Source organism: Fundulus heteroclitus, unplaced genomic scaffold, assembly GCF_011125445.2.
Source record: "Fundulus heteroclitus isolate FHET01 unplaced genomic scaffold, MU-UCD_Fhet_4.1 scaffold_83, whole genome shotgun sequence".
In the NCBI taxonomy this organism is placed as follows: domain Eukaryota; kingdom Metazoa; phylum Chordata; class Actinopteri; order Cyprinodontiformes; family Fundulidae; genus Fundulus; species Fundulus heteroclitus.
In genome coordinates, this window is record NW_023397285.1 from 701786 (window position 1) to 716123 (window position 14338).

The 14338-nt window shown below is 45.0% G+C and overlaps 1 protein-coding gene across 1 annotated transcript; it reads right to left on the reverse strand.

The window, feature by feature from the left end:
• Window positions 1-5089: 5089 nt before the first annotated feature.
• Window positions 5090-6024, reverse strand: LOC118562208 (protein IQ-DOMAIN 14-like). The gene is made up of 2 exons (XM_036134490.1): window positions 5783-6024; window positions 5090-5722 (listed from the first exon to the last, which is right to left on the reverse strand). Exons 1-2 carry the CDS (start codon window positions 6004-6006, stop codon window positions 5104-5106), a joined length of 843 nt encoding a protein of 280 aa, XP_035990383.1. The 5' UTR covers window positions 6007-6024; the 3' UTR covers window positions 5090-5103.
• Window positions 6025-14338: the final 8314 nt, after the last annotated feature.

The window sequence follows — 14338 nt, forward strand, 5'->3', positions numbered from 1 at the left end:
GTCGGTACGAGTTGGACTTCGAAAGGCGAATTTGTTTATCGCGATCGTGTGATGGGGGGTTCACATCTGGTTGATTTGCTGAAAAATCTTTTGCTCCCCTTTAAGAGGAAAACACAAACCCAGGAACCTGTAGGCTGGATCCCGTTCATGGCTGTCTTGAAGGAGTTAAACATCCCCGTGTCGTCAGTCAGTAATCCGCAAGCTCGTGACCAATACAGAGGCATGGCAGAGGCGAGTGTATTGGAGAAGAACAAAGATAAGCCCGTCGTGAAACGAAAAGGAAAAATTGTGCTGTCCCCTAAATTCTCCGGAATAGACTTTGAGCATCCCGCCCCTGAAAATGGCCGTGCTCGAAGCAAGAGAGTCAACATAACCCCTGCATGGTTGAAATTTTCACCCTAAAAGTCTGTATGAAATAAAAACTGGAGAAATGGATTTGTAATAAAGAAAACTTTAATGTTTAAAATTATTCATGTGAACAGTGTTTTTATTTTAGACAAGTTACAGCTTGTAACAATCTTTAAACATTTGTAAAGAGCAGGTTCCGTGAATAAACGAGCACGAGGCCCTATTTTTATTACAATTCTGATACTTTTGCACAAAATCATAAACCATGACATCATTTTCATAAACGTCATCGCGGTAGGTAGCCAGTATGTCATGCACTGAAAGCCCACAGGCTTTATGACACAGATAATAAACACAGTGATGACCGCACACGACGGATAGAGTGTCTTGAAGTTGACGATTATGATACAATATTTTAGAGGATCTATCTTTCAAAAATGTCACTATGCTTGGTGGATAAAATTCAAAATCAGGGCTGAATCCATAAGAGTCGAAAAAGGTGGCTTGATCATTCTCTTCCAGAGTCAAAGCTAGCCAGTGTTCTCCAGGCATGTGTGAAGGATGAGTGTTTACGATGAAATAGGCCGGTCCTTCGTATGTGCGCTTCAGCAGGGGGAGTTGATCAGATGCCCAGACGCCGTGAAATAAATCCCCCAGGAGATGATGCATCAAATTCTCGATTTGGTGGTTATCCATGTTTTTAATAAAAATCCACCAAGACCTGCCTTTTTGAGTCGATTTCCAAAATTGAATCGTAACATGCGTACACAACGAGGGTGGTAGTGTGAGGCAAAGGAACTCGGAACCTCATTTCCAGTCTCAAATTCCCATTACACACCGGGGATAGAGCGTCAGCGTCCTCACTCGGGCTCAGATTAAAAACAAACAGGGAGTAGCCTTCGTTAAATTCCTCACGAGCAATGCTTAAAGGAAGGTCTTTTAAATGACGACCTGTAGCGGTGAACATGTTGTAATATTCCCTCACTGAAATACCATTATTGAATTGAGGTTGAAACGCTTTGGCAGGCACCTGTCTGCCATCTTTGCAGAGAGCTAAATATTCTACATCCATATGCTTAAAGTTGAAAGGTGACATGCTTCTCCGGCCTGTGAACGCTTCATGATCAATCAGAGCTAAAACTATGTATCGCGGTAAAGTACCCAGAAACAGATTCTCCTGTGTACATATCCTGGAATTTTCTGGGATAGAATATGTTTTCACGTTCACGCGGGAAAGTGGATATAGAGCGTTTCCTCTCATTAATGCTGAAGCGTGACCGAGCCGGATAGCCGGGGAGACTGAAACTTTTTTCACAAATAGAGAAGCCCCTAGAATTTTCAGTCGGAAGGTTGAATCACGAGGTCCCATCAGAGAGAATGCATCGCTAGCTCTGGTCAATTTAACTCTCATGTCGACAGAGTTTAATAGGAGTCTTTCGCAAAAGAATATATCAGCGTGAAGCGGTCCCATCAGGTGTAATTCCCTTGAATTAGCGGTGAATGAAGCTCTGCGGTTCATACCCAAGTTAGGACCATCTGACATAACAATAGAATCGATTGCTCCAGCTGTATCCTTGTAAAAGAGACCTGCGCTAAATTGACTCTTTAAAGTATCCTCCGAGTAATTGAGTAATGTTTCAATGATGGCCCTGTAAGGATGAGTCGCGCTACTCTGTGAAATTAACCTATCTCCCAGCATAACGTCGCATTGACTGAACATTGTATTCAGAGGGTAATTTATCAGTCCGACGGCAGCATCATTAGCAAGATTGCTCCCGTCCGCGTTGGTAATTTTAAGACGGACATGAAGTAACGTGTCGTTCAGATCCAGGTATTTTTCTCCATCTCCGGGGATAAAGAACTCAATAGGCCCCGTGTCTGTAATAGCTGACACCGGTAGTATTTCGGTGTAAATCTTATCTTCCACAGATAGTTGAGTCATAGGGACCGTGAAAAGATCCAGTTCGGCCAGGGTACATTCTGATGATTTCTGATGTAAAAGAGCCATGATTGGTTTTTTAATTAAAATACTAAATCAGTTAAATATATCCTTGCTCGCAGCAGACTTCCTACTCCTAGGCTTGCTGTTGCGAACTGGCTTCTTCTTCCTCCGCGGTGCGAGTTTATGTGAGCGCCAAGCACGTTGCGCACGTTGCCCCGGAGGTCGCTTTTTAGCCCTTCTCGACAAAACCATCACCCCTGACCCCTCCTGGTTATTCACACCTGTTATTTTGGTCATTGCTTTACCTATGACGTCTGAAGCAATGTTTGTGGCCGCCCTCTTCAGATGGGGTTTCGCTATCGCGAAGCCGGATTTAACTAGGGGCGATACGAAACGGAATAGTTTTGAAAATATGGATCCAATCCCCCGCCCGTACATAACAGGAGCGCCATAGAAACCAGGTAAAGCGCCCCCAACCTGGCTCTGGTAATAGGATATGAAACGGTGTGGGTCCTCTCTCAGGAAAACCATGTTTTCTAGATTTTTTATTTATTTTCCTTCTCGCGTTTTACAGCGCTTAAGCGGTGCTGATACGACTGAAAGCACTGCTATGAATGATTCCAGCCGCAGTCCAGTGTTTTTTATATGCATATTCTGTTTTCATCTAAACGCTCGATGTGAGGCAGCGGGTCTGAAATGCAGCTTCACAATGCACTTTCCGTATGTAAATTTCACCGGGGTGTTCTGATCCGTTTTAATTTCAACTTGTATATTCTCAATGTGTTTCTTGGCGACAGGAATATAGTACGGTTTATGGAAGATTTCAGTTATAATATCCCCAAAAGAACCTCGGACCTGAACGGTTCGCAATAGCGGTGCATGAATGTCGCCCACCATCTGTGAGGCAACAACGTCGCTGTATAAAAACAGATGGTAGAACCCAGCCCTAAAATCGATAGGGTTAGGGGCGTGCCAGTGGTCGAATTTGACCCATTTTCCTGGTTCCACTCCGAGCATGTATGCAATTGGAGCGGGAAAACGTAGGTGGTTCTGAGCTCCGGCTTGAAATTGGAGTATATTGGCCGTTCGGTTGACTTTGAAATAAATATCAGAATCTATCTTTCTCAGATGGGCTTCAATCTCTGTGATAAGCTGATTCAAATTACTGTAGTAACCGTTTCCAATCTGTACGCGCTGGAATTTTTCCTCATCCGCTTTCCGCCATTCAAAATAAGCATTTTCTGAGGGGACGTTATGCCATGTGTGAGGGTATGAAACCTCCGTTAAAGCCACCTGCCAGTGACCTTGTAAATTAATAGGTTCGGCTAAATCCACCCGGAAACTAGATATGCTATTATCCTTAAAAACATCAACGCTTGCATTGGATGGTAGCGTCAGATGAAACCCTTGGTCCTCGGCCATACGATCCATGGTGCAATCTCAACCCTCCGGAGAGCAGCATCTTGCTTTATACATCACGCAGGTCATCGGCTTTCACCCAGGTGTTGAATTTCTCAGGCCAATTTTTCCATCGTACTAAGACCTGTCTGACCCCCCGAACGGTGCGTTTGCCCAATATTTCACCCACTTGATACATTTTGTTTTTCGACATTTTTACCTTTTGAAGCTCCTCCGTGTAAAAAGAACCTCGGACGGGTTCTCCGTCTAAATCTTTCAGCTTGAATACGGGAGGCGATCGTTGTAACGCTTCTGTAACTGTAAAGATTTCATCCGTGAAACTCTGTTCATATTTTTTGTCAAACACTCCACGCACTTTCGATATTCTGACATGATCACCCTGCTTAAACGCCATCTTGAGTTTTGTGCAGCGTTTGGAATTGGTCCCGTACAAATTTTGAAACACCTGAAAAACGTTAGTAGCAATGACTTCCACAGGGGCCATTTTAATACTCGAATGATAGCTGTGGTTGTAACTTTTGACCAGATCCTGAAGCACGTTTACATAGCGGAGAGTGTTGTTTGCTGTGAAATATCTCCACATTCTTGATTTTAACGTACGATTAAACCTCTCAACCACCGAGGCTTTTATTTCACTAGCTGTGGAAAAATGTTCAATTCCGTTTTTATCCATTAACGCTCTGAATGATTTGTTGAAAAATTCTTTACCGTCATCAGTTTGAAGTTTCTTTGGAACCCCGCTCTCCCTTAAAACAGACTCGAAAGCTGTTACGACATCGGACGCTGTTTTCCTTTTTAAAACTCTGACGTAGGCTCTTTTGGAGAATACGTCAATAACGGTTAATAAATAATTGTAGCCGTCGTTTTCTTTGGATAAACTCTGCATATCACAAAGATCTGCTTGAAACTGTTTTAGAGGTCTGGTGACGAACACTCTATTTCTAGGAAATCTTATTCTCGCTGGTTTATGTAAAGAATATGCATCTTGTTCTGATAAAAAGTCTCGAACCTTTTCAATTGGGACCTTCTTACCAGTTTCACTTTCCATACCCCTCTGTAATCTATCTACTCCGCCAAAAGAACCAGGGTGGGCAGGTGTGTAATATACACGTTTCATTAACTTTTCTTCAGCCATACCTTACCACATACATGTAGTGATGCTAAATGAAGGAGAAGACGTCTGTATTCAGGGTTTATATATTTTTTTATTAACATAATCAGGAAAGAAATTACATTCATTTATTATACCACTAAGTAATTGTAAAAAAAAAAAAAAACATTTTTATATACATAAAGAAAAGATGTAGAAAATAAAACAGACACTCTTTTTTAATACGATGTCACTAACTAGTTTAATATATAAAAAGACATGAGAAAACATGTATGCATTGGTTTCAAGACCCTCGCCAGTAGTCTGTGATGGCATCAAGCTGTTCTTTTAGTTCACAGTTTTCTTCAACCAGCCGATCATACCCGCCATATATTGTATTAAATACACGCTTCACCATCGTTAATTCATACAGATACGCTTGTATGACAGCATTAACAGCCTCGTTGTCATGATGGATGTTGCGAGCGGCTAGAAACTGTTGAACTGCATCCATGAAACGTTCGTTATAAAGTACTCGCAATATACCATAGTAGTTATGTTCGTAGAGCTCGTTCTCAAGCAGCTTCAAGCGTCCATGCCCTTTTTGACTAGGACGGTTATTAACGCTTCCGTAACACATTTCGTGCATGTATTGTCTGATCGCAGCGGTCAAAAGGCGATACAGCACAGTTTTCACCGCTTTGATGAAACCGAAGCGAATCCACCCATCGTTTTCATCTGCGCCGCTCTCATCGTCTGGCAGGGTGTCCGCAGGTGGCGACGGGGGTGCCGAGGCCGATTCCCTCTGACTCTCAAGGGCTTGCGTGTCCGCAGGTGGCGACGGGGGTGCCGAGGCCGATTCCCTCTGACTCTCAAGGGCTTGCGTGTCCGCAGGTGGCGACGGGGGTGCCGAGGCCGATTCCCTCTGACTCTCAAGGGCTTGCGTGTCCGCAGGTGGCGACGGGGGTGCCGAGGCCGATTCCCTCTGACTCTCAAGGGCTTGCTCCATCGGGGGTGTCGGATCTCCGTGGCCACAGGGCAGGTCTTGGGAAAGCGGCGGGGAGGCAGGAAGATTCACCACTGGTGAATCTTCATCCACGGTCGCCATCTGAGGTAGCGAGGGAGTAAACACGGAATTGTCACTCCTTAAAACAAAGATCTCTTGGTATAGGTCGAGGCCTTCAGGGCGAGATCCGGACCACTTCATGGTGTTTCTCTTGGTGAGGCTGCGGTTGAAGGAGAGGGGTACAGCTCCGGGGGCAATTTGTCGTCGTCCAGGGACCCGTGCTATTTATATACAGAGAAGGGCGTGGTTAACGTTGAAGGGGTGGTATTGGCAGTTGTGAGGGGTGGGTCTAAAATGCAAGCGCTTTCTTGACCCCCAAAATGTCCTTCCAGTTGCGGCAATCGCGAAAAAGCGTTGAAATCTGGTCTGATATTGCAATCATCTTATCACGCCAGGCATCAAAGGGAATGGCTAGCAATGTCCTGAAGACTCCACATTGAGAATTATAATAATCCAGCATGAACATAACAGTCTGTGTTTTATCTTGAGCCTTTTTGAGACTTGCACGGAAAAACCATCGACCGCTAACCCCCGTCTTCGACTGCCAAGTAGCTGAGAAGATCCTATTTCCTGAATCATTGTCAATTTCATTCAGGTCGGTCAGCACTCGTTTGCAGCGCTTAGCGGAGGGTGAATCATTGATTCCTTCCTCGACTTGTTGACGTGGCCGTTTGCTCCGTTTGGCGGGGGGTGAATCCTTGATTCCATCCTCGACTTGTTGACGTGGCTGTTTGCTCCGTTTGGCGGGGGGTGAATCCTTGATTCCATCCTCGACTTGTTGACGTGGCCGTTTAGCGGGGGGTGAATCCTTGATTCCATCCTCGACTTGTTGTCTCACAGAGGGCCCTGCTGGAATAGGTTCTTGGGGGTTTAGTCGGATGAAGCTAGTTTTTCGTCTCACTGAAGGGCCTGCTGCTGGATTCGCTTCTTCAGGGGCTAGTTTGCGAAGCATGACGAGTTTCAGAACAGCCCAATCGTTTGATGTCAGCATGCCCAAGGAGTTGATAGTATGCAGCTCGTCACCTTCATCATCCAATTGAAAGAGGTACATTTCCCCGGTTTCATATTTGAAGACGTACCCCCATTTACCGCGGGCTCCATAGGGCTCCAAAGACCATTGTTCTTGCAGACGCTGGCTCGGAGGCATCTGAGTTCTGCATAAAAACAGCGTAGCCTTGTGAGGGGTATGCTGAGCTTGCCAAAAATCGCTCTGATCATGCCAGATAGTGACGGGTGTCTCAGCAATGATGGGTTCAATGCTGGTTCTTCCTGACGCCATGTTGAAAAGGATTCAATCACTATTGAGGCTTGAGAGAGGGCCTGATATTATGACAACCGGGGCTGGGGTGAAGGCGGTGCGTGTGAACTCCGGATGTGGGGGGTGGGTGTGAACTCCGGATGTGGGGGGTGGGTGTGAACTCCGGCTGTGGGGGTGGGGGTGAACTCCGGATGCGGGGGTGGGTGGGTGAACTCCGGATGTAGGGGGGCAGTTTTTTTTTTTTTTTTTTTTTTTTTTTTTCCCGAGGGCCGGGACAGCGACCCCTGGAGGTAGAAAGCGGAACATCCGGTTACAGTAGAAGGTAGGGCTTCCGGTTAAGGATTTGACGTAACATCCGGTTACAGTAGAAGGTGGGGTTTCCGGTTAAGGACGTGACGTAACATCCGGTTAAGGAAGGCGGGACTTCCGCCGGAAGTGGAAGGCGGGACTTCCGGCTGTCACTTTTTGACAGGTGTGAAATATAGGCGTGGTTTTGAGTTTGATTGAAGGATGTTACATATTTTTTTGTGGTCACATAAGCTGACTATCACAGAAAAATAATTTTCTCAGTTCAAACAATACTGTTTCAATACCGTATCATTCATGACATTAATTTATATACCTTTATTGTAACTTTATTGGAAAAAAATCATCAATTACATTTAAATCACTAGGAATAGTGTTATATTCTAACCAGAGAGACATCAATTGAGACATCAATTTTAATCTGACTACATAACATTCTCAAAATTGTCAAAGGTCTACAAGCATTGAGCAGCTCTTAAATTTCCCTGTCAGATTATATCTTTACTCACCTATTCGATTTAACATTAACCGTGGGAAGTTTGCCATACACAGGAGTGCCTCTTAGTTAACTCAACCTCTGCAAAGTTTTGGCTTTATTGAAAAGGAATCCGTCATTTGATATATGGTCTTGTGTTAACTTAAGATGTCAGTGAAATGTCCATGAAGTAGAGCAATGATAAAAACAGTAGGGAAAATAATTAAATAAATAAAAAAAAAAACATCCAGTCCAGTAGCGAAGGACCCATCACATTAGGTGGAAAACGAGGATGAGAGAAGTGCAGGGAGAAGTGAGTCGTTCTGGCTGGGATGTGATGACAGAGGTAGGTATAAATAGGCTGGTGAACAGGTGAGCTTAGAAACTAATTAGTGGCAACAGGTGGAGACGATCTAGAGTAGGGTGCTGGCTTGAGGTAGCCTGATCTTTTTTTTTGTGTCCTGTCTGGCAATGTGGCAATAAGAATTGTTGTCTTAATGCCAGAAAGAGTCCAACGGATTTTATTCTCACAAGTGAAGCATTATCGCTTTCACCATAGTGCTCTGCTTGATTTATATATGTAAATAGTTTTATTATGTAGGGAATAATTCATGTTTATGTGGACACTACATTGATAAAGTAGAAGAGGAGAGAGAAATGAGAAGAAGCAATTCAAAATCCTATTAATTTTACAGTTAAAATAAGTAAGTCTGAGGGGAAGAGTATTATTAAAGAAAAACTGATGGAAAATGGCAAAGAAGGTGGGATAAAGAAAAAACAGAAAGATGGTTTTATAAAATTCAGAAGACAATAAGAGAAAGAAGAAATGGAAGACGAAGTAGAAAGGAGGATAGGGTTATAACAAGGTTAAGGTTTGGGCATACAGGACTTAATTATACACTTTATAAAATTCAAAAACATAATACCGGCAAATGTTATTATTGTGAAAAATATGAAACAATAGAACATGTTATATTAGAATGCAATAAATATGAAATAGAGAGAAGATATATGAGGAAAGAGTTTAAATGTATTAAGGAAAAGATTAATTTGTTAGATATTTTGAGGAAGCATTTGGGGAGTAAACATATACAAATAGTTCTTCAATATTTAAAGAAAACTAAATTATTTCATATAATTTGATTATAGAAGGAGTCCGTCCGTCCGTTGTCTTCCGCTTATCCGGGGTCGGGTCGCGGGGGTAGCAGCTTCAGTAGGGAGGCCCAGACGTCCCTCTCCCCGGCCACTTGGGCCAGCTCCTCAGGAGGAACCCCAAGGCGTTCCCAGGCCAGCCGGGAGACATAGTCCCTCCAGCGTGTCCTGGGTCTTCCCCTGGGCCTCCTCCCGGTGGGACGTGCCCGGAACACCTCTCCAGGGAGGCGTCCAGGAGGCATCCTGACCAGATGCCCGAGCCACCTCAACTGGCTCCTCTCGACGTGGAGGAGCAGCGGCTCTACTCTGAGTCCTCCCCGGATGACTGAGCTCCTCACCCTATCTCTAAGGGAGAGCCCAGACACACTACGGAGAAAACTCATTTCAGCCGCTTGTATCCGGGATCTCGTTCTTTCGGTCACGACCCAAAGCTCGTGACCATAGATGAGGGTAGGAACGTAGATCGACCGGTAAATCGAGAGCTTCGCCTTTTGGCTCAGCTCTCTCTTCACCACAACGGATCGGTACAGCGCCCGCTTCACAGCAGACGCTGCACCAATCCGCCTGTCGATTCATAGGAGTGAATTATATAAATGAGTAGAATATTAGGGTACATATAGATAGATAGATAGATAGATAGATAGATAGATAGATAGATAGATAGATAGATAGATAGATAGATAGACCATTAGGAACTACACTCTATACCAGTAAGTGGCGGTAATGCTACTTAAAGTTTGTTGCCAACCGCCATAAAACTCCACAAGAAGAAGAAGAAATGAGAAGAAAAAAAGAAAGGGAGAAAAGGTGAAAGAAAGAGGAGACAATAGAGAGGGATTGACAATCAGTCTGCTTCATTACCTGCGTAGAGAGATGTAAAAAGAACAGTACAACCAACAGAATTACAGATACAATACAGCAACACCTTGATACCATCACTGAAGTAGATGAAGTATTAATCAATACGAAATGTATAAAGTGGTAGCTGAAGATAAAAACTGATGAGTATGTAAATAGCCGGATCCAAGCACCTGTAGGTGTTTGTGAGTGTGCGCTTGTGTGTGTAAGGTTTATTCTTCGGGAAAACCCCGAAACCCCCCGGGGGCCCAGGCACTGCGAAGCAGCAGCCAGGTGTGGGCCGGCAACCACCCGGGCACCCATCCCCACAAACCAAGTACCACTGATGCATCAGCGGGCCAATGCACCTGCCAGCAGAGGGGGGCAGGACAGGGGGGATGGTCTCCGCGCTAAGCGGAAACTTGAGATGTGCTTGGGAGAGGGAGCAGTTCAAACCCAACCTGACAAATGGACAAAAAAAAATGCACACAGTCTCAATCACTCACTCCCACCCCAGTGCCCCCACACACAACACACAAACACTAAAAAAAAGGGGAGGGGGGTGGGGGGGTTGACGCAATGCTCTTCGCACACATCCCCTATTCCCAGGTCTAGGTGCCGGGACCCCAAAGGAGGACCAGGCACCCGGACCCGGTACGCGAACCCTAAAGTCAACATGGAGAGGGTGTGGGGCGGGGGGGGACTCCACCACAACTCAACCTTCCCAGTTCTTTCTCTGTTCCGGGCCCCGCACCCAGGCCAGACAGCCTACGGGACAGGCTCCCCGAGGACAGTGCCAACATGACGGGTTAGTCAACCAGAGTCCTTTCGCCGACCCCCCCCCCCCCCCAAATAAATCCTGAATATTTAACCCCCCCTTCCTCCCCTGCCATACCCTAGCCCCACACCCCCGCCCATTCCCATTTAGGGCAGTGATGTCAGCCCCAGTCCTGGCCAGCTGCCCGGGCTCAACAACACCCGCCAGCCAAGACCCCCGACAAGGTGGCTCGCTCCTCCGTCAGGCCCCAGGCTCCGGGCGGCAATCGGACAACAGAGGTGTGAGAAAGACCCCAATCCTCCCTCCGCCTGCTCAAATGTTGTTGTTGTGTGTTGTTCTCGAGTGTGTTTAAAACTGGGAGTGCCAAAGGGGGTGCCTGGCACAGTCCACCCCCCCTCAAAAGGGAGTTGGTGCCAGCGCTCCCCCTCCAAGCAACCTACCCAGAACCCTCAATGTCTAAATGTGAATGGGGACAGAGGGGACGTCAGCTGGAAGTGGTACCCTACAACAATGCCCTCCTCCCCAAGGTCCTACATGTGAGGCAGTGTGATGGAGCAGGCAGAGGGAGGAGTCGTGGGATTACATTCTCCCCATCCGAGAATGTAATCCCACCCTAACACTACCATTCAAACAACTCTCAACACACGTATGACAAAAGACACCCAGGCTGGGTTCGTCCCCTCTCCCCCTCCCTCCTCTCCCCCCACTAGCAGAGTGCAAACCTCTTAAAGGGGAAAGCACCTGCCATTAGATGGTAATGTCCATGCCCCCTACCAGCTCAACAGGTCCAGGCTCCCCCAGCACATCAGAGGCCCCGGTAGGGCCAGGAGGTAGACTGATCTGATAGGTAGTGGCTGGTGGCTGAGAGGTGACAGGCTAAGTGAGAAAAGTCCACAAAGAGTCCAAATGCAAAAATATACAAAACACAAATCATGACAGAGTACTACTGTTAGATCATGAGATTACATGATGACTTTGTACTGTGATGTATACTGTTTACCTTGGACATTTCTGCAAAAAAAGAAAACATTGATACGCTATTTTGACCTCGTAGTGTTTAAATACACATAATATGACATTATGTCCACCTTTTGACACCACATACTTTGCAGTGAAGTTGTTTATCCTTCAACCAGAAATGTGTCATGCGTCCTTCTGGCAGTAGGATTTGTATTTCCTCTTGTTCTCTTTCTTCCCTTCTCCCCTAGCATGTCTGTGCACTTGTTCCCTGTCTGTGCCCTTGTTCCCTGTTGTCTTTTTTCTCTCTGTGCTCCTTTAGGGCATGGCCTCCTGATCCCTGGCACTGTTGTTGCTGTTGCTCATCTCTACATCAGCGCTCCTTTACAAGCTGTTGCATTCACCAATTTGTTTTGTGCTTACCAAACTAAAACATTTTTAGCTTTCTGATTTAAATCAAAAATCCAGAAGGTGGGCAGTGATTTAGCCTGGAAAGGAACAGTTAAATTATGTAATTTTGGTATCTGATATTCTAAGATCTGTGTGATAAGATCATACACGCTAATGCTAAATATTTAAGTCAACCTTTTTATAATTCAAGGATGAGGTATAAGAAGTTTTATGGACCAAGGTGTCTCTCAGAGTTACAACAACTGCTATCTCCCATGCTGAGTGGCAATCATTCCTACATTTCTGTAAGAAAATTCTGGTTAACTTTGTACTGATCCAGTCCATTTATAAAAGCCAAATTATCTTTATATCAATTATGTTGAGTAACATTCTCCCAAAACACCAGCAAAGGATACACTGCAAACTATCTTTTCGCCATTTCTCAAGGATGTCGTTTACTGGGGAGTTGAAAACTACATGTTTGGTTTTAGATTGAGAGGTTGAGATAGCAATAAAATGCTATTCTACAAGGCTATCAAATTAATGGTGGATTGTGCTTTGGGCCATGGGGGTTAACAGAAGAGCACTCCCTAAATAGTGAAGCAAACATGCTAGTAAAGTTTCGCTCACTGTTTTTGATCAAGTGAATAAAGGAAGTTATTTACATGTTCTACATGAAGGCATCAATAAAACATTGTAAAACACTCAGTTTAATCTGGCACATAACCAAAATGTTTAATGGGTAGTCATTGGTGCACATTTACTGTGTGATGGACTGGTGACCTGTCCTGTTTGTACTCTGCCTCAGACATGGCAACAACAAAACAACGCTGCGTTGGTATCTGCCGAAGTGACTTGTGATCTGATGATCGTGACCAAATCAACGGAATGTTTTCCATTGATTTTCCAAAGCCCCAAGGGATTGCAGATAAATGTTAGTGTTGGATACGAGCTTGTAACCGAGAGGACTCTACTATGGAATATGACCAAAGACACCTATGTGTTCTCTACATTTCGTCAGTAAGGAGCCAACACTTGAAACAAAGCCTAGCATGACATATGGGTGTAAAGAAGACTCTAGATAGAGTAAGGAGACACTTCTATTGGCCTGGTTTAAAATCTGATGTTGCCCAGTACTGTAAAACCTGTCATGTCTGTCAAATTGTGGGTAAACCTAATCAGACGATTCCCAAGGCCCCTTTACATCCCATGCCTATCATTGGGGAGCCATTTGAGCACATTGTGATTGATTGTGTGGGTCCACTCCCACGGACCAAGTCTGGAAATCAGTATCTACTGACAATTATGTGTATGGCAACACGTTTCCCAGAAGCTGTTCCCCTTAGAAAAATCACTGCAACCACTGTTTATAAGGCCCTTATTAAGTTTTTTCACGCTGTTTGGTCTTCCAAAGGTTGTTCAGACTGACCGAGCAACAAACTTCATGTCTAAAGTGTTCTCTCATGTGCTTCAGCAGTTGTCAATTAAACACTGTACTTCCTCTGCTTATCATCCAGAGTCGCAGGGAGCCCTAGAGAGGTTTCATCACACATTAAAAAACATGTTGAGGGTCTACTGTAAAGAGTTTGAAAAAGAGTGGGATGAGGGAGTTCCCCTATTACTCTTTGCAGTCAGAGAAGTGACTCAGTTAGTGTTTGGCCATATGGTACGGGGACCCCTGAAACTTCTCAAGCAGAGATGGTTAGAAGAGTCACCTTGTCAATCTAACCTCTTGCAGTCTGTGTGTAGTTTCATGTCCAAACTCCAGAGGGCTTGTGAACTTGCTAAGTCAAACTTATGCAAAGCCCAAGACAAAATGAAACAAAGGTTTGACAGAAAAGCTAAGCACAGAGTGTTTTCTCCGGGGGAGAGTGCTTGTTCTCCTGCCGCTTCCTGGGTCTACTTTGCAGGCTCAGTAGAGTGGGCCTTTTGTGGTCGAAAGTCAGGTCAGTGAGACTGACTATTTGGTTAAGACCATTTTGACAGAAAAGATGTCCTCTCTGAATCCAGGCCTATTTCTGTGCTGACCACTGCAGACTCAGAGCCTGAGGACGTGTCTGGTATGGTTGAAAAATCAGTTCCTGAGAGAAGGTTGCCGAACTCTGAGCTTCTGTCTAACCTAGACGAACATCTCTGTTATTTAGATTCTGCCAAACGTGATGACATTATTGCTGTACTCCACAGGCATCCTGAGCTCTTCTCAGATGTACCATCTTGCACCAGCGTCCTACAGCACGACATATATGTTGGTGACGCTGCCCTTATAAAGCAACATCCATATAGAGCGAACCCTGAGAAGCGCCAGTTTATGCAAAAGGAG

Excerpts from the sequence above, each read along its gene's own strand:
- LOC118562208 (XM_036134490.1), bottom strand. The coding sequence starts at position 6,006 with ATGAAGTGGTCCGGATCTCGCCCTGAAGGCCTCGACCTATACCAAGAG. Across the intron at positions 5,723-5,782 it reads CAAGCCCTTGAGAGTCAGAG|GGAATCGGCCTCGGCACCCC; the intron begins GGAATCGGCCTC and ends TGAGAGTCAGAG.